This window comes from Pangasianodon hypophthalmus, chromosome 13, assembly GCF_027358585.1.
Source record: "Pangasianodon hypophthalmus isolate fPanHyp1 chromosome 13, fPanHyp1.pri, whole genome shotgun sequence".
Taxonomy (NCBI): Eukaryota; Metazoa; Chordata; class Actinopteri; order Siluriformes; family Pangasiidae; genus Pangasianodon; species Pangasianodon hypophthalmus.
This window is the reverse complement of record NC_069722.1, coordinates 2,344,500-2,372,200: the sequence shown is the minus strand read 5'-3', so window position 1 is coordinate 2,372,200 and position 27,701 is coordinate 2,344,500. Positions and strand designations below refer to the sequence as shown.

At 37.9% G+C, this 27,701-nt stretch overlaps 2 protein-coding genes across 3 annotated transcripts; both read right to left on the bottom strand.

Moving 5' to 3' along the window:
* Nucleotides 1-2,267: 2,267 nt before the first annotated feature.
* On the bottom strand, nt 2,268-15,696 carry slc25a39 (solute carrier family 25 member 39). 2 transcript variants are annotated; one of them, XM_026917021.3, is made up of 12 exons: nt 15,490-15,695; nt 11,157-11,262; nt 10,912-10,971; nt 9,686-9,736; nt 7,752-7,861; nt 7,575-7,642; nt 6,881-7,005; nt 6,065-6,238; nt 5,861-5,970; nt 4,259-4,340; nt 4,061-4,141; nt 2,268-3,280 (listed from the first exon to the last, which is right to left on the bottom strand). In XM_026917021.3, exons 2-12 carry the CDS (start codon nt 11,251-11,253, stop codon nt 3,168-3,170), a joined length of 1,071 nt encoding a protein of 356 aa, XP_026772822.3. In that variant the 5' UTR covers nt 11,254-11,262; nt 15,490-15,695; the 3' UTR covers nt 2,268-3,167. The 2 variants fall into 2 exon arrangements, with proteins under 2 accessions (XP_026772822.3, XP_053095138.1); XM_053239163.1 differs by lacking the exon at nt 9,686-9,736 and having other exon boundaries at nt 15,490-15,696.
* Nucleotides 15,697-19,201: 3,505 nt separating this feature from the next.
* Nucleotides 19,202-26,857, bottom strand: rpl27 (ribosomal protein L27). Its single transcript, XM_026917270.3, has 5 exons — nt 26,725-26,857; nt 25,976-26,058; nt 24,586-24,755; nt 19,391-19,501; nt 19,202-19,287 (listed from the first exon to the last, which is right to left on the bottom strand). The coding sequence occupies exons 1-5, from the start codon at nt 26,831-26,833 to the stop codon at nt 19,239-19,241; spliced, it is 522 nt and encodes a 173-aa protein (XP_026773071.2). The 5' UTR covers nt 26,834-26,857; the 3' UTR covers nt 19,202-19,238.
* Nucleotides 26,858-27,701: the final 844 nt, after the last annotated feature.

Sequence of the window (27,701 nt, the reverse complement as noted above, 5' to 3'; positions counted from 1 at the left end):
TATCACATGTGAAGTCTTTAATAAGTAGAAAATTTAATCATACTGCAGAGTTTTACCTCAGATTTAGCCTCTTATGTGTGACGTATGCTTCTTTAGCATACGATAGTTTTGCACAGAAGCTACAAGGCTAATGTAGCTAACAAGTAATTGAATTTTATAGCCTTCAGTTTAGCATCATTCCTAAATCACGGCTTCATGTCAACTCAAAAGACCCTGGTCCTAAATTATCATGTTCGTATTCTATGTTTCACTCCGGTGTGTGTAAAATTTTCATATAAGGAGACACACTAATATAAACCTCGATCGATCGTCTTCAGATTGTATTATTGTCGATGAGCTGCTGTGATTTTATATATACGGATTACACTGTCACGTTTAAATCACTTAGTTATTTCAGTTACACGCCAATTTAATTAACAATGTGCAAAACCCGCTCGTTTCATATTGATTTGAAAAAAGGAAAATATGACTAGCCGCTCAGGTAGGACAAAAGTAATGGCACCCTATAAGAGGAGGAGGAGGAGTTAGTGTGTGTCTATGGTAGCTGACGCGCTGCAGTGGCTGAGCTGCATTACTGGAAGATTTAGTGCACTCTACACTTAGAAGGTGCTCTTTCACTGTTTAGTCGCCATTTTGTCATTTTCTGCTCTCTGTAAGCTTTTGCCTTTTATGGAGTTCTGTAGGCTTGGCTAAATGTAAATCAACTGTACCGTGACACACTTCATACTTTACTGCTGATTGGCATTTATCAACAAACAGGAGTATGAAAAAAAAATGGCAAAACGTTTGTAAATCTGACCGGAATTCTGAGGTTTTTTTGGCCTCGGTAATCCCATTTGCATAAAATAGCAGAATAAGTCTGCGGGACTATGAAATCAGAGCCAGTTTAACTTGGAAAGTGATTTGGATTCAAGATGGAGCCATGAGTGTTTTTACATCTGACATTCCTTTGTGTATGTTTATAGATAACAGTGTATCAGCAACACATCAACAAGTCTGTCTGAGACACTGAACAACTCCTCAAAGCCGATTTACGAGACGCCACAGTGAGACGATTTACAAGTGTAGTCTGCTCAGTACTAAACACCACCTAAGCTTAAAAAAACAGAATAGAAAAAAAGGAAAAAACAAGGCCCATACATTATCATAGTGCATTATTTTTACAAGAGGAATTCAAATTGTAATAATTTTTCACAGTCGCAGCAATTAGAGAGCTTTTAAAAGTCAAACCAAAAAGTAAACGCTGAAGACATGTACTGATAGTCAGTTACACAATTTAGCACAATATTCAGCTCACAGTATTCTTATCATGGACATGATTTCAGGACATGATTGCTTTTTGAGTAGGCAGCATTTTTTGCATTTTTGCTCCTGTTATAAGGCGGAGTATATTAGGCAATACCATGAGTGCTTTACTCAAAGATCCATGATCCAAATGTCCAAAAGTAAAAGCACCTTCACATGTGTTGCTCTGAGAAAAGGCAATCCCGAGAGTTTCATGAAGGATTCAGTGTCATGGTGGGGAAAAAAAAAAGTCACACTGATAAATTGATAATATCTTGATTGGGTACTAATTTTTTAAAAGTTAACTTAAAAGACATTTAAAACACTGTCATATCATATTTACGGAAGACACTAGAATGCTTAGATTGAGGGTCGTACTTGATTTATTTGCTTTCTAAATGCACATTACAGGATAAAGTCTTTCTCCTACTCAGATGTGCGTGGACTACATAAAGGTTTATTTAACAACATTACCCTTGTGAGTGTATTTATTTCGCTGCATACACTTAATAAAAGTAAAATAAATTTCACTGATTTTGGTTAGTGTCATCAGGTAACTTACGCTAGTTCCGGCTAGCTAGTATTATAACAGACACGCAATATAAAAAGCAGAAATTATTTCCTTGGTGAGGAAAATGTTATTTACTTTTATCATATATTTCAAGTAAAAGGGTTCATTGTTTCATCAGGAAAATTAGCACTGCTACTAGGATGTATAAAAACCAGAAGATCCACTGTAGGAATAAGCTAAATGGCACTGCGATTTTAATATTTTGCTTAGGGCCTTTTGAACTCGTCATCAGCTCAAGTGAAGCTTTGACCTTTTCACACAGATCCGGATCGATTTACTGAATCTTTAAAGACTACGTCTATGTCTATGATCCATTTTCTTGCTAAGCTCTTTAACACTTTTCACTGTTTCAATGCTGAGAAAAAGATTTCTAAAGACAACAGGATTAGAACGTTAGTGTCTTGGATCTATATTATTTTAAAAACAGAACATCCTGATTTTCTTGTCCAGAAAGCTTTCTGAACTGACACATTTCCAGGGCAGGAAATGAGTGCCTTTAAAGTCAGACATGCACAAGAACACAGGATAACGGATCAAGACAACCTCCATGCAGACTTCAGGGATGGGAATTACCCAGAAGTCAGTGCGATCAGATAAAGTTATTTATAACTTTATAAATGTATGGAGAAGCAATAATGGACAAATTATAGCAAATGTGTTTTTCTCAAACAGATGCTGTTGTGTAACATTCTAAATTTAGATGTTTTTTCCGTTCACAGGACAGCGGAAATGATCCAGCTGTGCTTTAGGTGTGACCTAACAGATGTGCACTTCTAAATCATTAGGGGGAATCGATGAGGGCACATTGTGCTTCAATATTCAACCATATTTCTCCATAAACCCGATGCGATTCTGATTAATCTCTGCTGTAGTTGCAGTGTATAAACACCAGGGGGCAGTGTATGAACACTGTCTACTCATCTGCTATTTCAGACTTGACTGGCATCATATGACATACATGAAGACCACATGGAACCAGGAACCATTTCACAACCCACATTAATTCATCGGCTGAATAATATTCCCTCAGAGTACCCATGCGTGCAGATAAATGCGGGGATAGCGGTTTTCCCAGCATGCCTTGGTGAGGTTCCAGTGTCCTGCAGTCTTACTGCAATGCAGTAAATCTCGTCTCAGGGAAATAAATAAATAAATAACTCATGCACAGCGTTACTGAACTGAACCCGAGAGCCTCAGCCCTGCTGCCCAGAACCTGTGGAGATAAGAACAGGACGCATGCCAAGGCCGAGCTAAAGGCAGGTCAGTTTGGGTGAAAATGATCATGCAGCTCGGCGGTGATGCTCCGCACGTCTCAGCCACCTCGCTGCTCCTCGTTGTGCTTGCGGAAGAAAGCCTTCCCGAACTCGTACGTGCTGATCATGATGGCGCACGCCGGAGCCACTTTAATCACCCGCGGCAGGAAACCTGAAACAGAAAGAATGTATGTAAGGAATAAACCACTCTGTGTCGCTGTTATAGGAAACTAATGATGTGATGACGCAGAGTTGATTATTTTCCTATAACTGCACATTCTTAAATGTTTTATTCCTCTTACAATTTGTATCTATTTAAGAACAACAATCATACTGCTCATCCATGAAGAGTTACATTTACAGTTATGGAACGTCTGCAAAACAAATTAGTTCCTGTTCTCACTTATGTTATAGCAGCTATAAACAATAGTTCCCTCATCAGCTTCTCTTTCTTTCTCTCTCTTCAAGATAATAAGACAAAAAAAGATGCAGCTTGTCATGTTACTGAGAAACTGTGTAAAGTGTAAACTCCTCTGTCCTGAAGATGTCAGGAAACGTAAAGATACAGATTTACCTCTAACTGTTACAAAGCGCTGACACTGGAGACTCCTTCCATAAATGATAAAATACGGAAAACTTCACCATATCAGCGATTACACACGGTTTTAATCTGTTTATGTGAAGCGTCCTCCCTGTGAATGAGCTGTTTCTATAGAAATGATTTGCTGCTGCACTATTGTCAGTTACAGAAAATGAATCAACACCTTCTGAGACACTCAGAATCCAGGATCCAACAGAGCTGTAGCTACCTGTGGACACACTGTATGTAACCTATAAAATTTTCAGCAAGTAATTCTAGGATAAGATTTTGGGTGAGACAGATTTCCAATACTTGTTCCAACTGACTACATTTGGACTAATTTAGTATATAAACCACATTTCAGGAATTTACCAGCAAACAGGCCTCGGTAGCCGGTTTCATTCCAGATACTCTTCATTGTGAGCCATGTGGAAGAAGGCTTCTTCAGAGGAGCTGCAAAAATGCACACACACGTTATTAAACGTCATGAACTAAACAAGACTCGTTGTCTAATTCCTTCATTCTCGTCTAAACTCAGCTTAGACTGATCTGAATTTTTCCTCGTCATACCTCCGAGAATCTCCATTTCTCCCAGCTCGATCTGCCTGCGTGTTTTCACCACGTCGAACGGCAGCGTCGTGATCGCAGCGATCTGCAGGTAACAGGTAGGTTAGGTGCGATACTCTAGATCATGCAGTTACAGTAAAATAATCAACAATGAGGTGCTGTGATGTCCTACAATTGTTAAGCGTAAAGCTCCTCTGTCCTGAAGATGTCATCCAACATAAAATTACAGCTTTACCTCTGACTGTTACAAAGCACTGACACTGGAGACTCCTTCCATAAATGTCAAATAAATATCTCCTTACAGAAAACTTCAACGATTACACACCTTTTTTTAAAATCTGTTTATTATTAGTGGAGCAGCTGACGTACAAATCCCTGTGAATGTGCTGTTACTATAGAAACGATAACGTATTTGAATGAGTGCATGAATATAAACCTGCCTGCGACATCCTAGAAAATGAATCACAACCCGAATTGAGAATTAAACAGTATTGTTGTGCAATAAGTTTTATTAAACGGATGTTTACTGATCCATTAATGGTAAATACGGAGAATACATATTAAGAGACTTTTGTTTTTGAATGAAAGTATGTATCAGTGTGTAAATATCAGAACCTCATTTAAGCACTTTGGACCCTAAAGGTGATTCCCTAGAGGACAAAGATTGAGGTTTGATTTGCTCTCTGCATGTTGTACAGTAACTCATTAACACAGCCAGAGACACAGTGAAGCCCTCTGTGTCCAGTTACACTGCCCTGAACCGGTTAGAGAATTAAGCAGATAAGATAAGGTGCAGAGGTGCCAAAACATTCAGCAAATATGAATGAAGGTGCAATATGATTTATTGTTTTTATGATGATTTCAGCCCATGCATATTTTTTGGTACTCTTTGATACTGATAGTGAAATGATTAATCTAGTGAGTATTAATCAGTGGAGCTTTATGGTTATGGCGTTATGGCGTTTAAATAAGATCTGTAAAAGAAAGTGCGTAAAGCATTATCAGCGAGCGGTCATTAAAAAGCCTGATCACGAACTGCACCTCGACTCGCGAGCAAAGTGTAGACGCTGATCAAATGAAGCGTGTCTCAGTGCTCGCTGAATTGAAGTGCTCTTTCTCACAAACGAGACAAATGAGACACTTTCTGTGCACTCACGACACACTACTAGACGCTGCCTGTGTGTGTGTGTGTGTGTGTGTGTGTGTGACATTTTTACTGACTACGCTCTCTGATACTGCTCTGTATGCTCAGCTCGGCCGTCCTCTCACTCACTATTAAAACACACTGTTTGACACCATGATGATGTTTTATCAGGTGACTCGTATTGCAGGAAGATGCTTCAGTTCCTCCTCTTGATATGTTCATGGAGCAGTTTGTAGTCTGCTTTACTTGCTATCATCAAACATCAAAAACGTCCAGATTGCGATCATTTCATGTCATCTGTTCATTAGTATGACATCATACACTAGAATTATATCACATAGTATCACCTGGTTGGTATCGGAGCGTTTTTACGGGTAATGGATGGAATTGGAGCGATACCCAATACTAGAATTGTTAACATTGTCTTTGTTGTTGTTGTTATTATTTATTTTTATACTCACAGCTCCAGAAATGGCTCCTGCAGTGAAGCTGATGGTGAAAGAAGCCTGGGGTGTTCTGTATCTCTCACACAGCTCTGCTTTCATCAGCTCATAGTTAAACCAGTACATGGCTGAAACACATACACACACAGTCAGTGCACTCTGTTAAGTTAAGGATGGTGAGGTTTTGTGTGTGTGTGTGTGCGCGTATGTGTGTGGACTGACCAGAGAAGGGGACGTCTCTGAGCACAGTGGGTCCCCACCCCCTCCACAGCGAGAGCACTCCGCTCTGAGCCACGGCCGATCTGATACACACTCGCAGCTCACTGTACGACACACGCCGTGACTGCATCTTAGTGCGCACCAACTCCAACGGGGTGATCACTGTGACCGCGCCCACTGCACCACACACACACACCCACACACACACACCCATCCACACACACCCACCCACACACCCACACACACACAGAGGTCAAAGTCATGTTATAGAGCTCTTCTCTCTCTACTGGAAATAATGAGCTCTCTGATAATAAAAGATCAACTGAATAAAATTTGTATTTGTTAGTGTTTAATCAACACTAAGAGCATGCCTCCTCCACCAATGAGTCCAGTCCTTCTTCTTACTCATTTGTATGAAATTAAAATATACTTCAAAGGAAGGGAGGAAGCTATTAAAGAAAAGCTATTTCAGTCATTTGACTATGTTTGGTTACAGTGATAATTCCATATAAATCCTACAACCAATCAATCATTCGTTCTTGAGATATATGATATATTTATATCTCAGACAAACTCGAAAACCTAGTGATGGAGGCATTAAACAGAGGTACTCTGATTTTACACAGCAATCTGATATACAACAATCTCAGAAAGAAAGAAAAAAAAGGAAAATAAAAAAGTAAGCAGGGATGAAAGCAAAAAAAGAAGATGTAAGGACAGAAATAAAAGAAGGAATGTAACTAAAAAAAATTAAAATAGAAACAAAAAGAAAAAAAAAGTAAAAAAATAATAATAATAAATGCAAATAAATGGACTCACGTCTCGCCAGACCCCCGGCAATGACAGATACGTGGTTGCTGTGGTAACCGAGGCCATAACACAGGAAGTCCTTGAGCTGGTCATAGCAGGTGAAGTAGATGACTGTGGTGGGAACCGCCATCACACTACACAACACACACAACACCACACACAACACATTCATTTTCTCTAACAGAAGCTCTGTAAGGAGATGCTTAACATTTATGGAAGGAGTCTCCAGTGTCAGCGTTTGTAACAGTCAGATGTAAAGCTGTAACTTTCTCGACAGCTTCAGGATGGAGGAGTTTACACTTTGTGGTTTCTCAGTAACATGGCAAGCTGTGTTTTTTTGTCTTATTAACTTAAAGAGAGAGAAAAAAAGAGGCTGGTGAGGGAACAATTGTTTATAGCTGCTATAACGGAAGTGACAACAGGAGCTAACTCGTTTCTCAGACAATCCACAACATTAAACGTTACTATAAATGGATAAAAAGCATAATGTGATTGTGATGATGTGATGTGACAGATTCTTTAATAAACTGTGATGTAAGAGGAATAAAACACTTCAGGATGTGCTGTTCTTGGAATATAATCAAAGTCAAGTTGCAAAGAGTAACTCTGCTTCATCACACCACCTTGTTGTTGATTACATTCCTCTAACAGCATGACACAGTGTTTTAAATATTCTCAGGTGTTTTGTTCCATCATGACTCACAGTGTAGGAGGAAGGCCACTCCACAGAGAGCGCAGCCCTTCAGAGCGAGTGATTTTCACAAACGCATCCTAAAAACCAAACGAAAAAGAATTTGCGGGCATTGAATAAAGAAACGCTTGATTAGAAAGGTAGGGGTGTGTGTGTGTGTGTGTGTGTGTGTGTGTGTGTTTGGCGTACCAGGGTCCCACTGAATTGAGTGGGTGTTTTGTACCAGGCGCTGCAGGCCGTCGTGTTCTGGCAGACGTAGATGTGATCCATCAGTCCATTACAGTAGAGGAAACACTTCCCTGAAATTCAGAATGAAAACATGCCGTGTTAAACCAACAAATCATGTAAACACCAAAGGTCACGCGAAAACAAGCATGCTGCGGATTCAAATGTTAATATGTGACACTTTTCAGCCATTTCAGTGCAGAAAACGTCAGACGACTACACAGAACTACAGTGAACTACACAGAACTACAGTGAACTACACAGAACTACAGTAAACTACACAGAACTACAGTGAACTACACAGAACTACAGTAAACTACACAGAACTACAGTGAACTACACAGAACTACAGTAAACTACACAGAACTACAGTGAACTACACAGAACTACAGTGAACTACACAGAACTACAGTAAACTACACAGAACTACACAGAACTACAGTAAACTACACAGAACTACAGTGAACTCAATGTTGGCATGTGTTCAGTTTACACTTTGCACTGCTGAATGAGGGGTGTGTGTGTGTGTGTGTGTGTGTGTGTGTGTGTCACTCCCTCTGAGACGATACAATAAGATACACATCGAAGCGTGATAAATGATTAGATGTATAATAGATACAAACAATATGATTATCAGATTGTGTTTTAAATAATAAGATACAATACCAAAACTGACAGGCCCAGAGACCACGCCTCCTTTATTGGAATTGACACAGAGACCACGCCTCCTTTATTGGAATTGACACAGAGACCACGCCTCCTTTATTGGAATTGACACAGAGACCACGCCTCCTTTATTGGAATTGACACAGAGGCCACGCCTCCTTCACTAAGACTGAAAAGGTCAGGCCATGCCATCTTTATTGGGAATGAGAAACACAACGGCCACAACTCTTTGACTGACAGGCCCAGAGGCCACACCCTTTTCACTGAGACCAGTAAGCCAAGAGATCACGCCTCCTTCACTGAGACTGACAAGCATAGGCCACGCCTCCTTTATTGAAAATGACATGCACAGAGGCCACGCCTCCTTCACTGGAACTAAAAAAGGCCATGCCCGCTTTATGGAAATGATAGAGGCCACGCCTCTTTCAGTGGGATTGAAAAATTGTTTATCTGTCTACTTATTTATATTATTTATTTATTTATGAAATTACCTGATTGAAAATCTAAAATTTCCAAATGAATGCAAAAACATGCAATAAATTTATATACATTTAGTTTTTCTGTGATTATGTTTGTAAAGTGCGTTACTGTATTTCAGTTCTGTATCTGTTCAGTGTCCTCTCGTTTCTCAGGACCAGACCAGTTGCTCAGAAATGAGGGCAGCGACCCAAACGGAGATAAGAGGAGCTATAAATAATCAGCGGACACTGAGCAGCCGTGTTGTGGAGAGAATCACGCTGTTGAACCCTGAACTGCAGTGTGCTCAGCTTCAGCGGGTTTTCATTTTCTGCTGAATCACGGCCCATTTCTGAACAAAATACATTTATCAAGAGTGCAAACATTCCTGGTCTCCAGTTTTTTTGTTTTGTTTTTGTTGTTGTCATGATGAATGGAGCTGTTTAGATGTTGCATTCTGTGAGAAAGGTTGAATAAATGAAATGCATGCAGTTTGCTCAAACATTAATCCTGATGGAGGTTTAGATGAGATGAGATGAGATGAGATGAGATGAGACGATACGATGCGAGGCGAGGCGAGGCGAGGCGAGGCGAGGCGAGGCGAGATGAGGTGAGACGAGGCGAGAAGAGACGCTTGTACATTTGTCAGATAAAATGTGTTCCTCTTGTGTCTGTGCTTTTAGTGTTGAGTTTTAGTTCACCTGAAGTGTTAATGTTAATGCGAGAGCTAGCGAGGTTAAAGACAGCAGGCGGTGAGGCGGTGCACGTTTACTTACACTTCGGGAGATGAGATTTTCTCTTCCACACACGAGACTCCACTGGTGAAGCTGAGGGAGAGAGAGACAGAGAGAGAGAAACAGAGAGAGAGAGAGAGAGAGAGAGAGAGAGAGAGACAGAAATAAAGAGAGAGGGAAATATAGCAATAGAGACAGAGAGAGGGAAAGTGAGAGAGAGAAACAAATAGAGAGACAGATAAAAAGAGAGAGAGAGATGAGAAAACAGAGACAGACAGAGACAGAGAGACAAAGACAAATAAAGGGAGACAGACAGAGAGGGAGGCAGAAGACAGACAGAGAGAGACAGACAGAGACAGAGAGACAAAGACAAATAAAGGGAGAGAGACAGAGACAGGCAGAAGACAGACAGAGAGACAGATAGAGAGAGAGATAGAGAGAGAGATAGAGAGAGAGGCAGTCAGAGAGAGACAGACAGAGAGAGAGAGAGAGAGAGAGATGACAGACAGAGAGAGAGAGACAGAGAGAGAGACAGAAGACACACAGAGACAGAGAGAGAGAGAGAGAGACAGAGAGAGAGACAGAGAGAGAGAGAGAGAGACAGACAGATGAGGCAGTATTATGCTATTAATAGCATAAGCTAAAGCACTAGCGTATAAAAGCAGCATGTAGCCGTGTTTATAATTCACAACTTAAGTTGATAATTCTATAAAAGATTCATATTCTACACTAACGCATCACAGCATCAAAGCAACTTCAGCTTCTTTCACACTGCAAAGATAAAACAGCAATTAAAATCTGTTTATTTAAAATGGGATGAAATAAACCTCCATGGTGTTAAATCAGATCTGATTCGCTTTCACCCTGAAGTGTGTTCATGAACTCAAGAAATCTGATACACGGCCGAAAGGTCGTCACGGTCATGTGGATAGAGTTATAGAGTTTTAACAACTGCTTCAAATCAATCCATTTCAATATATTTATTATTTCATTCCATCCAGTGTGTTTCTCGGCTCCCAGCCAGAATTCCCGGGATAGTCTCCGGATCCACCGTGACCCTGAGCAGGAAAAACCGCTCACGCAAGATACGTGTGGTGTTTCCTCTCTTCTCACTGCGCTGTTCACAGACGTTTCACCTCTTTAACAAGATACGGACGCTGCCCTGAGGCATTATAACCCTCACGCAGAACAAACAGACGACCAAGAGTGCGCACACACACACACACACACACACACACACGTGCGTGCGCGTCAGTGCAGAAGTGTACCTTTGTAGACTGGAGCCTGCTGGGACTGCAATCTGATCTTCACCACATCTAACGGTGTTACTGAGGAATGACAAAACACAAAGACATCACTACGGCAACACACTCACGTTTACTTCTATACAAACAAGAGCCACAACTGAACACACACACACACACACACACACACACACAGTTATAGAGAACGGAAAGGAGACGTGATGAAAATCCCATGTTTTTTCTGAGAAGAGGTTTTTTTTTCTCCTCACCGAAGAGGGCGGTCAGTAACGCTCCGGCACTGGACGCCACCATCTGCTGCACTGGAGTGATGGAGGGAGACGGACCACCTGCAGGACCCTCAGCCATCCTGTCCACCTGAGAGAGAGAGAGAGAGAGAGAGAGAGAGAGGGACAGTGTGAATGAGAGAGAAAGAGAGAGACAGTGAAAGAGACAAAGAGAGGGAGTGTGTGTATGAGAGAGAAAGAAAGAGAGACAGAGAGAGAGTGAGAGAGAGATAGAGAGAGAGAAAGACAGGCACAAAGAGAGAGTGTGAAAGACAGAGACACAGAGAAAGACAGAGAAAGACAGACACAAAGAGACAGAGATTGAGTGAACGAGAGAGAAACAGACAGAGACAGACAGACATAAAGTGAGAGAGTGAGAGAAAGAGACACAGAGAAATAAAAATATAGAGTGCAAGAGAGAGAGAGAGAGAGAGAGAGAGAAAGAGTGAGACAGCAAAAGAGAGAGAGAGAGATGATTCATTAGAGAAGAGCGTTCTTCACTCTTAGACTTCACTCCAGAATTACTGGCGCCCTTCAATAAACTAAACAATAATAAATACATATGAAATCACACACACACACACACACACACACAAATACTGTCCTTATTTCAATAATGATTTTATTCAAATTTAGTTTCGTCCAATTGAGTGGAAGATTTGCATCACTGTGTGTAATATTTATTTTATACAACGATTTTAATCAATCTCTTAAAGGGGGCAAATAATTCTGGAGCTGCCCGGAGAGAGTCGCTGGGTTTTGGTTTGTTTATTCATTGGAGAAGTTTGACTTGACACTTTAAGATGTTTAAAAATTCCTGAGGTGTGTTTTTGTGCGGCAGACGATCAAAAAGCTGGGTTTTGACCGCGTGGAAAAGAACTAAACCCCGCCCCCAAGGCAAGTGACATCACCGCTTCTGTAAAACGCTACTAACAGAGACTCCGAAATGATCAGTGTGTGAGATATAACACAATTTAAAATGAAGTCTTTGTCTCCATGTGTGAATTATTCTCTAGTGAAAAGTCTCATGGGGTCATAAAGAAACAAAAAAAAAAAAAAAAAAGAGAGAGAGAGAGATAAAACAGAGCGCTTTCTGTCCTGCTGTATTATTGATGTGATGAGGGAACACCCTGGACACTGATAGGTTATCTGCACAACACACTGTGTGTCCACCCTCCTCCACCCAACACACACCAACACACACCAACACACACCAACACACACGTTCCCTAACAGGACCTTGCACATTCTGCACATTAGTCCAGGTCAATACAACACTTTTTTGTTGTTGTGCTAAACAGAGCGAGTTTCTTTAATCCTGTGTAAAAATATTGAGTTGCTTCCCTTTCAAAAGTCTGAACAAGTTCATCAAATCACCACTCAGTCTGATTCTCACACACTTCAGCTCCAAATATTCTTAAACGCCGACCTGGAGGTGAGGCTTAGTGGCTTAGTGTCAGAATTAATGTTTACACTCTTAATAAATTCAGTACTACTACTACTAAGAATAATAAGAAGAATAAGAAGAAGAAGAATTTATACTCAGAGTGCTTTAGAGTTACACCTGATAAAAAATAAAGACTGACAAAAATTTAAAAAAATAATAAAAATTCAAAAAATAAGATATTTAATTAGCTATAACGCAAGAAAGCATAATAATGCAAACAAATTAAAGCAAGTAAAAATATGGGTAAAGACAAAAAATAAATAATGTAAATAAATATTTAAAAAAAAACATACATTTCCTAATTTTTATATACTTATTAATGTTTTTCAATGTATTTAATATTTAAAAGAAATTACATTATATGACATTTTAATTAGGGGGAACCTCAGATCATTGGTGCATTAAAAAAAGTAATATTATACCGAATTAAATTGAGTTAATTCAGTATGGTTGCTAATCCAGGTGTGTTAATTCAGTATGGTTGCTAATCCAGGTGTGTTAATTCAGTATGGTTGCTAATCCAGGTGTGTTAATTCAGTATGTTTGCTAATCCAGGTGTGTTAATTCAGTATGTTTGCTAATCCAGGTGTGTTAATTCAGTATGGTTGCTAATCCAGGTGAGTTAATTCAGTATGTTTGCTAATCCGGGTGAATTAATGCAGTATATTTGCTAATCCAGGTGTGTTAATTCTGTATGGTTGCTAATCCAGGTGTGTTAATTCAGTATGGTTGCTAATCCAGGTGTGTTAATTCAGTATGTTTGCTAATCCAGGTGTGTTAATTCAGTATGTTTGCTAATCCAGGTGTGTTAATTCAGTATGGTTGCTAATCCAGGTGTGTTAATTCAGTATGGTTGCTAATCCAGGTGTGTTAATTCAGTATGGTTGCTAATCCGGGTGAATTAATTCAGTATGTTTGCTAATCCGGGTGAATTAATGCAGTATATTTGCTAATCCGGGTGTGTTAATTCAGTATGTTTGCTAATCCAGGTGTGTTAATTCAGTATGTTTGCTAATCCAGGTGAATTAATTCAGTATGGTTGCTAATCCAGAGGAGTAAACACAGTATATTAATTTAACCAGGTGACTTATTTCACTACATTAGCTAGCCTGTGTGTGTTAATGTATGACTTTAGCCACCGCAGCCGTGTTATTTGGTGATATTTTATCATTTAGGTGTATAAGTCACTGTTTTAGCTGAATTGTGTGTATTATTTGTATATTTTAGCTCAGGTGTGTGTATTAATTTGGCATTTCAGCAAACACAGGTGTAATAATTCATGAGTTTAGCTAGACTAGGTGGTAAACAAGCCGTGTAGTGTTACAGCAGCAACCTGCACATCACACCAACATTGTCACTGCACCTGAAGTCTAGATACATGAGTGCAATGAGGATATGAAATAAATGTAATGAGATTATGAAATAAATGCAATGAGATTATTAAATGACTGCAGTGAGATTATTAGATGAATATAAAGAGAATATGAAATTAATGTAATGAGATTATTAGATGAATGTAATGAGATTATTAGATGAATATAATTAGATTATGAAATTAATGTAATGAGATTATTAGATGAATGTAATGAGATTATTAAATGACTGCAGTGAGATTATTAGATGAATATAATTAGATTATGAAATAAATGTAATGAGATTATTAGATGAATATAAAGAGAATATGAAATTAATGTAATGAGATTATGAATTAAATGCAATGAGATTATTAGATGAATATAAAGAAAATATGAAATTAATGTAATGAGATTATTAGATGAATATAAAGAGAATATGAAATTAATGTAATGAGATTATTAGATGAATGTAAAGAGATTATGAAATGAATGTAATGAGATTATTAGATGAATATAAAGAGAATATGAAATTAATGTAATGAGATTATTAGATGAATATAAAGAGAATATGAAATTAATGTAATGAGATTATTAGATGAATATAAAGAGAATATGAAATTAATGTAATGAGAATATGAAATTAATGTAATGAGATTATGAATTAAATGCAATGAGATTATGAATTAAATGTAATGAGATTATTAGATGAATATAAAGAGAATATGAAATGAATGTAATGAGATTATTAGATGAATGTAATGAGATTATTAAATGACTGCAGTGAGATTATTAGATGAATGTAATGAGATTATTAAATGACTGCAGTGAGATTATTAGACGAATATAAAGAGAATATGAAATTAATGTAATGAGAATATGAAATTAATGTAATGAGATTATTAGATGAATATAAAGAGAATATGAAATTAATGTAATGAGATTATTAGATGAATGTAAAGAGATTATGAAATGAATGTAATGAGATTATTAGATGAATATAAAGAGAATATGAAATTAATGTAATGAGATTATTAGATGAATATAAAGAGAATATGAAATTAATGTAATGAGATTATTAGATGAATATAAAGAGAATATGAAATTAATGTAATGAGAATATGAAATTAATGTAATGAGATTATGAATTAAATGCAATGAGATTATGAATTAAATGTAATGAGATTATTAGATGAATATAAAGAGAATATGAAATGAATGTAATGAGATTATGAAATTAATGTAATGAGATTATTAGATGAATGTAATGAGATTATTAGATGAATGTAATGAGATTATTAAATGACTGCAGTGAGATTATTAGATGAATATAAAGAGAATATGAAATTAATGTAATGAGAATATGAAATTAATGTAATGAGAATATGAAATTAATGTAATGAGATTATTAGATGAATGTAATGAGATTATTAGATGAATGTAATGAGATTATGAATTAAATGCAATGAGAATATTAAATAATATATTGTGTTGTATTCAGTAACACTCAGACACTGACCTTTCAGAGCCTCAGCAGATGATCATGGCTTTAATCCTCTCCCACATGGAGCTTGCTCAGGGTTTTAGATCCTCCTGCCTCTCCAGCTGGAAAAAAGAAAGCGGTGGTTGTTTCAGTCCCTCCATTTCACACCGTTTATTTCTGTTTATCTGCCAGATCCTCGGAAGTACACAGTGTTCTCACACTGCAGCAGCCTCACTGCGCCCCCTGCAGGCCGGAAGCGGAAGCCCCAGCTTCCGACTGCAGCATCCAGAGCTCATCAGCATGAAGTAAGGAATCACACCCTCCGAGTCGTGCAGTTAGAGGAAATTAATCACCGGGGGATGGAGTGAGGAAGCAGAGTTAACTTTACTGCCCTCTATAACAGCAAAGCTGAAGTGTTTTGTTCCGCTTATACCACAGCAATTTGCAACTATTACAAGTTACCTATCAATAATAACTCATATTTAAGGTATCTGTATTTAATCATCAGCAATAATGTGGGAAATAATTTAACAGCGTAAAGATTAATATGCATTTAGATTGAAAATTTAGAGTTTAGCGTGCGTCTGAGTCCACACCTTGTTCACGATATTTGAGATATTTTCATATCATGTCTGAAGTCCATCTCATTTTCTCTGCACAGGGTCCCGGGGAGCCTGCAGCTTATCGCAGGGACCTCAGTGCACAAGGCAGGGGACGCTGTGGACGGGGTGGCAGCCCATCACAGGGCCCAGTCACACACATTCACACACATTCACACACTACAGACAGTTCAGAGATGCCTATCAGCCTATAACTCGTGTCTTTGAAAACCCCAAAGCACAGGGAGAACATGCAAGCTCCATGCACAGAGCGCTGAGGCGGGATTCGAACCCCCAACCTGGAGAAAACACCCGGGACACAATCTGGTTAATTTCAGTACGTAAACCCCCAGTTAGAACCATCGTAAAATGGAGCTGCTACATCACCACTAAAACTTTCATCAAGACCAAACAACTGAACACCTTCTAATACACTGCGAAAGATCTGTAGATATCTGGACTAAGGGTAGCTCTATAGGATTAATCAGATATTACAGCAGTTACGGATGAGATATTCGATAGTGTACCACAAAATGTGGTGTACATGACTTACACTGGTTAGTTGTTTGTCTTGTGAACTGCAAAATATGGAACACAAGATGCAAAATGGTTATCAATCAGTGTAATATACCTGCTGATGCTGTGTTTAAACACATTATAAATCATCTAAAAAGACTTAAATCTGAATCTGTAAGAAAAGGAAATGTTTTACATGGACATACGTAAAACTTTAATCTTATTTTGTGATTGTTCTCTTTACGACCAATGACTGTGAAATGTTCAGATACTTAAATGACATTGTAAATTTGTCGATATTTGTAATGTGACATTTGCTCTGATGTATATATTGTCCAAACATTTGTTGTATATGTACAAAGTGGACTTTCTGGATTGATATGTAGATATGATAATTGTAATACCTTGAAATTTTCCAGTAAAGTATGATTTAAAAATGAACAGTGTGAGCCATGCTGGTACTCTTTAAGTCCTTAACAGAAACATTCATGCAGGAACGCTCACTGATTTTATAAATTGTGATTCAAATTATCGTTATTCTGTTAATTAGAAGGTAGAGTATGACTTTGTTAATCCACGTCAATCATAGTTAAGTAAAGCAGAACCATCACTGGTCATAGCTTTATCCGGTTTAGGGGGAAAAAATGGCAATGAGTCGTTTGGGAGCTGAAAGAGTCGGCTCTTATTGGTGAGCTGAGTCAAATGATCCACCTCACTGTAATGTACTCATCAAATCCCACAATGCACTGCAGTCTGTTAGCGTCCAAACCAAATGACGCTGTGTCTAATGTGTGCCCTTCACACACAGGAAGAGTTTTTGTGTTTTATAAACGCTCACACGTCCAGCAATCCTGTTGTAGTGGTAGTTTGTAAACCATGACGTGGTTCTTCTGAGCATCACTGAGCATCACTGAGCACACACACCACAATCCTGTTTCACTCCTCACTTCTCCTCACGAGATTCTGGATTCTGATTGGTCAGAACATGTTGATTCATTTTCTAGAACACGAATCACATGCTCATATTAAAGCGCTCAGTATGGTTTCTATAGTAACAGCTCATTCACAGCGACTTGGTGTTTCTTATGGAAGGAGTCTCCAGTGTCAGTGTAAGAAGCTGTAACTTTGTTTTCTGCCACCTTCAGGACAGAGGAGATCACGCTTTGCAGTTTCTTTGCTGTTATGAGAGGAATAAAAGACTTGTGGACATGCATTTAAAGGAAAATCATCAACTACCGTGTTGGTGATTATCGTCCTATAACAGCACCACATCGACTGTTTTATTCCTTATGTAATGAAGTGTAAGCTTGTGCTTTATTTCAGATGCCTTGTTGCATTTTTGAGAAAATCAAGTAGGCATATAAATAATGCTTCACGCCTTCCTCCAACACCAGCACTGCATACTCGTGTATTTAACGTATTTAATGTAAAACATGCGCACCATCAATATCCAGATCTAATCTATCTACATCTCAGAAAACAGTCAACTACAGACTTTTTTTTTCTTTGCACACAGCACTCCACACTAACAGGCGTAAATATTAAAACACAGCTTCTGTTTTGCCTTTTCATTCACGTCAAAATGTCATTTTCAACCACTGCACTGTTTTTTTTGACTCCGCTCTCCAAAGTGGATAAAACAAAGCAGATAAGAAAAACACACACACACACACAGCTTTTCTAAAAAGCTCACTTCATTATGGGATCTTCATTCCAAGATGGCAGAATTTCTGCGAGTTCTGCACTAGAGAATTTAATTTCACATTTGACTTCATATACAGGAGCATATAAGCAACACTGGGACTGTAGGTGGGGGAAAAAAGCATTTTTATTGTTTAAGCTGTCTAATCCTGGGGTTCCCAAACTTTTTGCACCCATTAAGCTGTAAAAATAAATCAATAAAAAATCCATGCACCCATTCAGCTTATTTATTTTAGGAACTAGATTTCAGATATTAGACAATTACAGTACAATAATATTCTGGCTATTTATTGGAGCTTTTTATTCCTGTACTTTCCACCAACCAAACAGTTCCAAGGAGACATGGATATTTTTGGGTTTGGATAAAAGTGACCAGTAAAAAAAAAAAAAAAAAAAAAAAAAAAAAAATTTATCTATTATTTAAAATTAATTTTAGGAAAAATAAATAAATAAATAAATGACAGACCCCTGGAGGTCCCTGGACCCTGTTTTGAGAATCACACGTCTAAGATGAAAAATGAAAAAGGCAGAAGACATTAAATTCAGTGTGATGGTTAACTTTTGGGAAATGAACTGAAACACAAATGTGGCCGAAACACAACAACTCGCATGTTAGCGTGGACTGTAGCAGAAGGGGCGGAGCCATGGGAGGTTATTGTGAAGAGGTCGTTCCTGTGGAGGCTTTTCTGTTCTGAAAACTCGATGACGTTGTGTACTACACATGATCTATCATTTCCGTTTAGTCTAAAGATTCAGCATTTAATTATGAGTCATATAAACTGATAATTATATATTACGGTGTATTGTTTAAGAATACAGTGTACAATGAGAATGTCTTAGAACACTGAACTTCCTGATTCTCTCTGAATCGTAAATAAAACAACAACAAAAACCCACAAGCACCAGCACAAAAGACAAAATGAACAACAGAGGGATTTTTACAGCTTTATTAGAGAAACCATTGAATGCCTAGAATCGGAGCTTCTGGAAGAACCATTTGTTCTTGCCGGTCTTGTATCTGTAAATAAATAAATAAATAAATATAAAACCAGACATCAGTCACTGCAGTAAATCTACTGGGTACGTGTATTATACAGCAGGACCAGAGATTAAACACACACCTCTCCTCAAACTTGACCTTGGCCTCCCTCCTGGCCTTGCGTTTCAGAGCAGGATCCCTGAACACGTCCTTGTTGACGACGGTTTTGTCCAGAGGAATGTCAACTGAGTACCTAGGAAGAGTCCGGAAATCAGATTTTAGCTTTTTTAAGAAAGCAGATGAACAGAAATATATATATATATACTGGATATGAATAAAGGTTGAGCATGAATATGCATATTAATTAGCAAAGTGAATCAATACAAAGCATACAACACATCCAGTTACACAAGTACCGACTCGATACACTTCAATTCACTACTGATCTGATACGATTCAGCAGCCATGTGACTCGATTCAGGTTCAAATCAACAGGATTCACTTTAGTTACATTCACATTTTAAGCTTCTTCAAATGGTTCAAATTATTTCGCCCAAGTGACCGTGTAAGTGAACTGCAAGTCTTTCGTGTAAACGCACCTCTACCCTGAAACTCCAACATCCATTTTATGACAATAAAACCCACTTGACTTGATCTGAGCGATCTCTCTCTCTGTCACACAGCAACTTATCAGATATGAAACTGATCTAAGACAACATACAATAATGGCTCTGGTCTGATCTGTAAAGATGAGGTTCTTGCGTCCATGTTGTGCAGACCCGTGTTGCGTTAGGGAAGAAACCTGGACTTCATCCCGGTAAAGTGAACCCATTACCCTGCAAACACGTCCTACTTTTCACTAAGGAACTATATGCTAAGCTTATATTTTGTCAAAGAATTTGTACTACATTAATTCTCTCCCTAAATCTTTATGTTTTTTGTACATTTCATTAAAAATGGCTGCTGAGTCGATACTGTGTTCCTGGGTTCCAGTATCGTGTTAATGTCTGAATCCATCGTTTTCTGTATAGCTACAGGAGTGCACGTCTTCGCAAATAAAAATAAATGAATGCTTTCGTCAAGACTCCCTGTTGAGCTTTTGTCTAATCATGTGCATCGAGTTTCAACAGCAGTTTTTAATGTCACGTTCCTTTCAAATTCGAACCACATCTCGGTTTGTAAACCGTCGCAGCCGTACTGTAGACCGTTGGGCCGATTTTCAGTTTCAAGTTGTTTTTCTTTACACCTCTAATATTAATATCTCTTACCTATAGAATTATATATCTAACACAAAACGATCTAAAAGCATTTAAACAAAAACACCTGCAAATCTTCAACATTTTTTTTATTTTTACTTTTTTTTTTTTTTTTTTGATATTCCTGCTCCAAACACACCTGAGCAATCTGACAGACTAATTAATGAACAGGATCAGTCATGTTCGGAGAAGAAAACCTACTGTGTATGGTATAAGAGGTACAACGAGAATCTTAGAAAACTGGACTTCCGGATTCTCTCCGAATCGTAAAATTAACTTTATAAATAATAATAATAAAAAAAAAGTTAAAAACCTCTGATCTAGAGCACAACTGGACTGAACCGGTTTCACACAGCGCTGTTTTAAGATTATTACTTATCATATGGTACGAGACCTTTGAAAAACATCCTGTCCGAGTTCTACAACAGACTGGGTGATAGCGCGTGTTCTCCGCATCAGATTATACAATAAAGATCCTCTAACGACTGATGAAAGAAAGCTTCTCTGTTCTGCTTACATCAACCAATCAGCATGATCGGGAAATCAGCTCGTGTAGAAACCACACACACACACAGTGAGCTTGAGTTTCTCCATCGCCGCTGCTGTATTTGTATCTCTCTCATGCCTTTGGCGTTACTCTACTGATGGATGTTAGACGAGCGTCTTCGCAGCAGCGCTCACACTCACATCTTTATCGAAAATCAGAACTTTTGTCGCAACAGCACTAAATCCGGTCACATTGTGCGTTCCAGGTCCACCGATCTCAATTCACAATCAATGAATTCTTTTACGATGTGTGACTTGTGTCCGTGACGGCAAGCTCGGGCTAGAAATCGTACCGTATTTAAATCTGACTTTAAGGCAAGATATAAACATTTTGAAAATGAGAACATAACAGATGCTCCTACTAGGCATGATATTGTGTGTAATATTCCATCATCCTATTGTCCCTCATCAATGACTGTGATTGTATTGCTTTTTTTTTTTTTTTTTTTCTTAAAGGAGCGGGGGATAAAGGGGCGTGGCCAGATATAGGTAACGCATGTGAATACCAGAAGCTGGTTACGAGTCTTCTGCAGCAGCAATCACTAGCATTAATGCTTAGTCTGGGTCTTTTTTTTTTTCCTCTCTCTTTATTTATTTATTTATTTATTTTTTCAAACTCACGCAAAACAAGTTGGAACCGTGAGCGTTATTAACTGTAACTAAGTTCACTATAAAATTTAAATAAAACTTAAAGCTGCACAATATATCGAAAGATCGCAAATGTAAATATCACAAAGGCTTGCAATAACGGAATGATTTTAATACTTCAAATAGTTACGTAAAGTCAAAGTTTTAAGGTGACAGACAGCAGAGAATGCTTTCTTTTCCTCAAAAAAAATATGAACCATGTAAGTTGGTCATGTCATTTTCAGCTTTTAAATATATAAATATAATTTAAATTGATTTTACCCACTTATAGAATTATCGTAACGCGTTATTTAACAAGTTATCGCATACCGCATTTTTCTTCAATATCGTGCAGCTCTAATAAAACTATCAGACGCTTATTAAACTCATGTATAGTGAAGTCGCTCTGATGAACATCTTTATCATTTTCTTCATTTAAACCGAACCGCGTTATGTTTCGTTATTTGTTCTGCAGCATGAACACAGGAAGCTGAGACGCATCAACGTTAGGGGTTTTGCTGATCTGCTCTGAAGTCAGACAGCAGGACATTAAACAGAAGAAAAGAAAAGAGAAGATGTATTACGAGATAAAAAAAAATAAAATTGTGTTGTATCTTAAAGCTGCAGACACCAGGCTTTCCAACAGACATTTAAATCATCTGACTCGATAGCCATCACAGCAGATGAATCAATCATCTGTAACCTAGCTCCAGGCGCCAGTTATATTTACCATCGTCTCTAGACAACATTTAATATTAATATTTAATATCCTCCTTTTCTTTTGGCTCACAAGTTCACTTGGATAAATTCGGCACAGAGAATTAACCACAATCCCATCCCCTCCTTTGTGAGAAGAGGATTTCGACAGGAAAGCTGTATTCACGCGTAATCGCTATTTTATCTTTATAAAACGATAACGATGGCAATCTAGCAGGCATCACTGACAACAGAATCGTCATCATACTGCAACTACATGCGAATACACACGTGTACAGTGAAGCACGGTGTAAAACAGACACAACCGTAACGCAGCAATGCAATCGAGTCACTAGACAACCGTGTGCTTAGAATTAAAAAGAAAAAAAAAAATACAGAATTACGATTCTTCATTAATTCTGTGTGTGAAACCACAACAAATAATAAATAAGCCATAACATCATCCTCAAACATGTTACACGAGCCACGGACTCCATTTCAGCGCATAACTGCTCGTCACACTTTCATCTCATTATCCTGCTCAACGTTCTGCGAATCTTAAGCTGGCTGTAAACGTTAAAACGATCTCTCTAACACAACTCCTAACTCCTAAACACCGCCTGTCTGTGATTGGTCCAAATATCACACGGTTCTGCGTCACACGGCTCAGCAATCTGATTGTGGAGAGAACCGTTTGAGAGAACACTCAGGTGTGCCACCTGCTCCACTCTCTCTCCATCTCTCCCTCTCCATCTCTCCCTCTCCATCTCTCCCTCTCCATCTCTCCCTCTCCATCTCTCCCTCTCCATCTCTCTCTCTCCATCTCTCTCTCTCCATCTCTCTCTCTCCATCTCTCCCTCTCCATCTCTCCCTCTCTGTGCTGTATTTCTGCCTGTTTGCTTATCTGTTAACTTTCACAGAGTTGCGTTACAACGCAGTTCCTTCACACCCCCTATACGCCGACTTAAAGTCTGACCACGTGACTAATCGTGCAAAATTATTGTATACTATAATAATCACAAGTAATGTGACATGATACATGTTAAAGAGACAAAGCTTTCTGTACGTTTAAATATAAGTTAAATATAGTCCAAGACCCGGCGACGTGACGTTATTAATATTAGATTACGTGGCGCGACCGCCATACGCGTCTCCATGAACAGAAATGGTTTGTTACTATAGAAACGATAAGATACTGCTGCTCTATCAGAAAGCCAAGTCTCAGAGACAAAGTTCAGCAGCTCAGAGCAAAAATAAATAATAATAAAAAACTAGCGTCTTATTTTACAACAAATCAGAAATCTATCAGAAATGAAAACGTGTGAACTCTGCGAATATCTACATCGATGATCACGCTGGTGATAATCTGAGCTGAGAAACAGGGTGTAAACATCTTCGGTAAGGTTTTCGGGTCAACAGGAACCAAACACAGATAAACACTAAGAACAGGGAAGCGATGGAAATAAACCGAAACGAATCATTTGGATTTGTTCCAACCCCCCTTCCAGTTTACAGCGTATTTAAATCTCTCAACATTTATTTCTTTAGAATAGCTTTTACTTGAGGAATTTTTTTTTTATTTTTTTTATTTAACTATTACTACTCTTATTTTGAATTGTATTTTATTATTAACTGCTCCTGATACATGCTTATAGACCTTATTTTATATTTTGCACTTCTATTTTCTTTTCCTATGTAAAGAACCTCGAGAAGCCTTTTTAAAGACTCTATATAAAATAAAATTTAAATTATTATTATTGTAATAAAGCCAGTTAGACAGACAGGTTTTATGTTGCATTTATGTCACAAACTCAAAACCCTCTGTATTAACCGTGACGGAAAGCGAGGACGCAGTCAGCTCGTGTCTGAAGCAGGAAAACCGAGTCCACTGGCCAAAACATCAACGTCACATCAAAGGGCAAAGGGGAAAAAAAAAAAAAGGGGGGGGCGGGGCTTACAGGGTGTGTCATGTGTTAATACTAGAAAGTTCAAAACACTGACGCAAACTCAATCACTCCAACTGGTTCATCTACTCATCAGCGAGATGTTAAAGCTCCAGCCGGAGAGTTTCGGTTCGTTTCTAATATCGCAGTACGTAAGCACCGCCCACATCGTATCCGCTCCGCAGTGCTCCCTTTCCGTTACTCGCTGACTCTTTATTCTGCAGGTGGAGATAAGAAACGTAGACGCGTATCTTCGCGGCTTCACGTACCTGGTTGGCATCAGGTGGTTGTAGTTGAACACCTTAACGAAGGCCTTAATCTTGGACCTCTTGGCCACCTTCTTCTTGCCCATGGTGGCGGTGACTTTGCGGGGGTAACGGTCGATACCCGAGACCAGGGCGTGGCTGTAAGGGCGGTCAGCGGTGCCGTCGTCGATATTCTTTTAAAAAACAAACATAAATAAATAAATAAATAAGAAACCTCAGTGAGTTTTAACCTGTGAGATATGGAAATATCGTGCTTATTATAATTATATTACGATACATACTCGCCGATCCACCATCAACACCAGCGTTCTGTAACTCTTAACGATTATCCGTGATTAGATTTACTTCATGATTAGACACTAGACAGCATCAGATACTTCCAATTCCAACACAATCAAGCCACTTTGTAAACGAGTACAAGAGCGTAAGTAAGTAAGTGCTGCGATGTTAAAGGGAAAATAAACAGCTCGGTGTGATGAAGTGGAATTACTCTTATACCACCCCGAACTGTTTTATTCCTCTTACACCACAGCAATTTACCAACAATTACAATTTTTCATTTATTAAACACGTCATGCTTTTTTTTTTTAAATTGATTATAGTTATAGTAGAGCAGCTATAAAAAGGTGGTTCCCTGACCAGCATCTATTCTTCTTTCTTCAAGCTTTTAAGACTTGTATTTTAAAAAAAACAAACAAACAAACAAAAAAAAAACCTCAGCTACTGAAAAACCATAAAGCGTAAACTCCTCTGTCATGAAGATGTCTGAAATCTTAGATTTCTCTGACACTGGAGACTCCTTTATTAAATGCTAAATAAACCTCTCCTTACTTAATTTGCCAACAATTACAATTTTTCATTTATTAAAGAGCATGTTGTGCTTTTTTTTTTTTATCCGATTATAGTTACAAGTGGAAAGGCTGTGAAACATTACAGCAGCTATAAACACTCGTTCCCTGAGCAGCCTTTTCTTCCCCCCTTTCTTCAAGCTTTTAAAATTTCATATTAAAAAAAAAAGAAAAAGAAATAAAAAGCAGCTTGTCATGTTACTGAAAAAAAAATACCATTAAACAAACTCTTCTCATGAAGATGTCTAAAATCTTAGTTACAGATTCACTTCTGACACTGGAGACTCCTTCATTAAATGCTAAATAAACATCTCCTTATTTCAAGAAATCTTCACCATATCAACAATTTTTAATTTGTTTTAACAGTGAATGAGCTGTTACTATAGCAACAATAACGTATTAGAGCGAGGACAAGAACATGAACCTGTGATCTGCGACTGCAGTACAGTCAGAGAAGATGAACGAACACCTTCTGACCGACTTTACATCACTGTAGCGGATAAAATAAAATAAATAGAAATAAAAACACAGCCAGTGCTGAATACCTTGACGATGACGGCTTTGCGTCCGGCGTAACGTCCAGCCAGGACCATCACCACCTTCCCAGGTTTCATGAATTTACCCATGTCTGAAAATCAACCAAACAAACAACCTTAAAGATGAACAAGATGCAGAAAAAAAGACAAATCATCTTCATTAATGAGGCTTAAAGGAGCTTCCTGCATGATGTTATTACGTCATAAATACTGAATTTGCATGTGTATATACAGCTAAAAGCAGGTTGTTTCTCATGCATGCTCCTTTACTCCTGCTCTAACACACCTGGCACCTTATTAACAAACCACTCACGACTTTAAACTACTTCAAAACTCTAAATATTTAACACACATGAGCGTTAAAGAGGCAGGATGAACCTCACGCGCTATAGAAACCTTAGCTAACATGCTAATCAGCTCGAGCTAGCTGAGATAACACTACACACAAGTATTGCATGGGATAAAATAATCAATATTTTAACATCTAGTAGTTTGTTTTTAAGCGAATAAATCCTTTAAATGTAATACATTCTAACTGAAAGCCAAACCAGCCGCCATGTTTATCTCCAACTCTGAGAAGCGCGAGACGCATCAGTTACTTATACCTACTTTTTTTGGTATAAAAGCAACTAATTTACACAAATAAACATCCAGATCTCAAGTTTAACATCTTTACTAAGTAATTAACACATAAAAATGGGCAAAAGTGTTCATTTATTCGTTGATGGAAAGGGATTATGAAATGGTGTAACACTTACTGATGGCTTTCAGTGGCCGACGATAACAGGAAAGGAAGTAGGCAGAGCGCGCGTGACCCTTGACACCAGAGAGAAGTGACGTATTTCCGCTTAGATTTTTTTTTTTCATACGTGATCGTGCTAATGGAGTAGCGCCATCTGCTGGCGGAGAATTCGCTTTTTTTTTTTAAAATATGTATTTTAGTACCGTCTAATCTGCCATTCCCCCCATAATTTCTTATAAATGTTGTCTGTTTTTATTAAAAAAAAAAAAACTTTGTAATAATTTTACTGTTAACTTGTAGTACCATTTTTTTTTGGTCTAAAAACTACACATCCCATAAAACCTAGCTAGCGATAGCATGTAGCTAATCTTTGCGAAATAAAATATTAGCTCGAGCGTGTCAAACATGATATTTCCTAATAATATCATCTATATCATTAAGATTATAATTTACAGGATTAGAGTCGAAGTTCGTGTCGCTTAAACAGCTGAAAGCGTTGTGTTTATCTTGCTAACTAGCCGATAAGCTAACTAGGAGCTGTAGAGCTAAAATACCCGGATGAGACCGCGGTATGTGATTGGACCAAACGTCGCTCTTACGCTTTCATGTACATTTTTTTTATTCAATTTGATATTTTATATTATAACATTGCTGTTATTCAGATTTGCTTGTAAATATGAATTTTCACTTCAAAATAAAAAAAAAAAAAATTATAAAAAAAGGCAAACTGTCCATGACTACATACTTAAAACAGCAAAAAAAAAAAAAAAAAAAAACTGAAAATTTGACTGCATTTTTAATTTGACTTTTAATTTTATAATTTTTTTTAATATAAGATGCAAAACTTGCTTGAGATAGAATAGAAAACACCTTGGTTAAAAAAAATAATAATAAAGAAAGTAAATAATAGTAATAGTGTACTACTGGAAATTTTATATATTTATATTTTCAAAAAATATCTTAACACTTGGTATTTTTTCATCTATTCCCAAG

Coding starts and splice junctions, on each gene's coding strand:
- slc25a39 (XM_026917021.3), bottom strand. CDS start 11,253: ATGGCTGAGGGTCCTGCAGGTGGTCCGTCTCCCTCCATCACTCCAGTG. Junction 7,006..7,574: donor AGTGGCCTTCCTCCTACACT/GTGAGTCATGAT, acceptor TGTGTTGTGTAG/TGTGATGGCGGTTCCCACCA. Junction 6,239..6,880: donor TGCCGGGGGTCTGGCGAGAC/GTGAGTCCATTT, acceptor TGTGTGGTGCAG/TGGGCGCGGTCACAGTGATC.
- rpl27 (XM_026917270.3), bottom strand. CDS start 26,833: ATGAAAAAAAAAAATCTAAGCGGAAATACGTCACTTCTCTCTGGTGTC. Junction 24,756..25,975: donor GCAAAGCCGTCATCGTCAAG/GTATTCAGCACT, acceptor GTTTTTTAAAAG/AATATCGACGACGGCACCGC. Junction 19,288..19,390: donor AAGGTCAAGTTTGAGGAGAG/GTGTGTGTTTAA, acceptor ATTTATTTACAG/ATACAAGACCGGCAAGAACA.